Raw genomic sequence first — 1,114 nt, forward strand, 5'->3', positions numbered from 1 at the left:
CTCTGAAAGATACACATGTGAAAGTTAGCACCCTCCAATGCTTGGCAGTGCATTTCAGTTAAATGTCCAGAAGCAATCATTTCAGCTGCCTCCAATCCTCTAGAATAAGGCGAGGTATAAAACAGACGTGAATAAACTGACTTCAAGCAAGCTTCCCACTGCACATTCTCAGGCAACAGCTGGTGTCTCCCCTCCATCCCTTACCCAGCCTAGGCAATCTGCTTCCTTCCTGGGAGCTCAAACCAGCCGTACACCAATATCATTTCTAGCAAGAGCCTCGGGCCTGGTAACAGGCTGGCCCTGCATCTTCTGACAGGGTTCCACCAGACCTCTGCCCGGGTCCCTGCCCCTGTTCCCTGGCTTGCTGATAAGCCTGAGCTCCTCCTCCTGCCTTGCCTTTTGGGTCCTGCATACCTGCCTCAGGTCTCCTCTCTGGACTTGGCTTCTGGACTATCTCACTTAATCTGAGTTAGCTACAAACGTGAAATGCTCACGTGGGGGAAACTGAGGGATAGAGGAAACGCAACGGCTGCTCACGAGACAAAGAGACATTCGTGAGCTACCGATTCTCACCAGGGTTATACTTCTTTGCTTTAACCATGCCCGTGTCAACTACATATTTTATTCCTGTAATGGTTATGGAGGTTTCAGCGATGTTGGTTGAAATGATCACTTTGCGATAGCCCTAAAAGAAAACCAAAAAGCCATATGACACACATATGATTCAAAAGTTTTAAAACATATTCCTCACCATTAATTTCCAAAACAATTCACTCATGATCAAAAAAACATGACTCCATTATTCACGAGAGATTCTACAGTGGTCAGTTATTAAACAGGCAGCAGGCAGGGGGGCGGTCTCAAAAGCTTATTTTGAGGTGATGAGATACAGAGGAACAGGCACAAGATTCAGAAGCAGGTAGATGTAGGAGGGAATCCTGGCCCTGCCAACTACTGACTGTGGACCTCCAAGCGATTGTTACTTCACCTCTCAGGACCTCAAGGTTTATAACATGGGACCATAAGCTTGTTGGCTGGTTCTGAAGAAGACAAGGGACAGTATATGTGACACACGAGCACAGTGCCTGGCACATCACAGGAAGTTGATGAACTG

At 47.1% G+C, this 1,114-nt stretch overlaps 1 protein-coding gene across 1 annotated transcript in view; it reads right to left on the minus strand.

Moving 5' to 3' along the window:
- Nucleotides 1-1,114, minus strand: part of DHX33 (DEAH-box helicase 33) — a 28,362-nt gene that overhangs the window by 13,722 nt on the left and 13,526 nt on the right. Inside the window, exon 5 of the mRNA XM_023730995.1 lies at nucleotides 574-685. Coding sequence (XP_023586763.1) covers nucleotides 574-685 — 112 coding nt within the window. The remainder of the gene's footprint in view (nucleotides 1-573; nucleotides 686-1,114) is intronic.

This window comes from Trichechus manatus, unplaced genomic scaffold (genome assembly GCF_000243295.1).
Source record: "Trichechus manatus latirostris isolate Lorelei unplaced genomic scaffold, TriManLat1.0 scaffold00040, whole genome shotgun sequence".
NCBI lineage: Eukaryota > Metazoa > Chordata > Mammalia > Sirenia > Trichechidae > Trichechus > Trichechus manatus.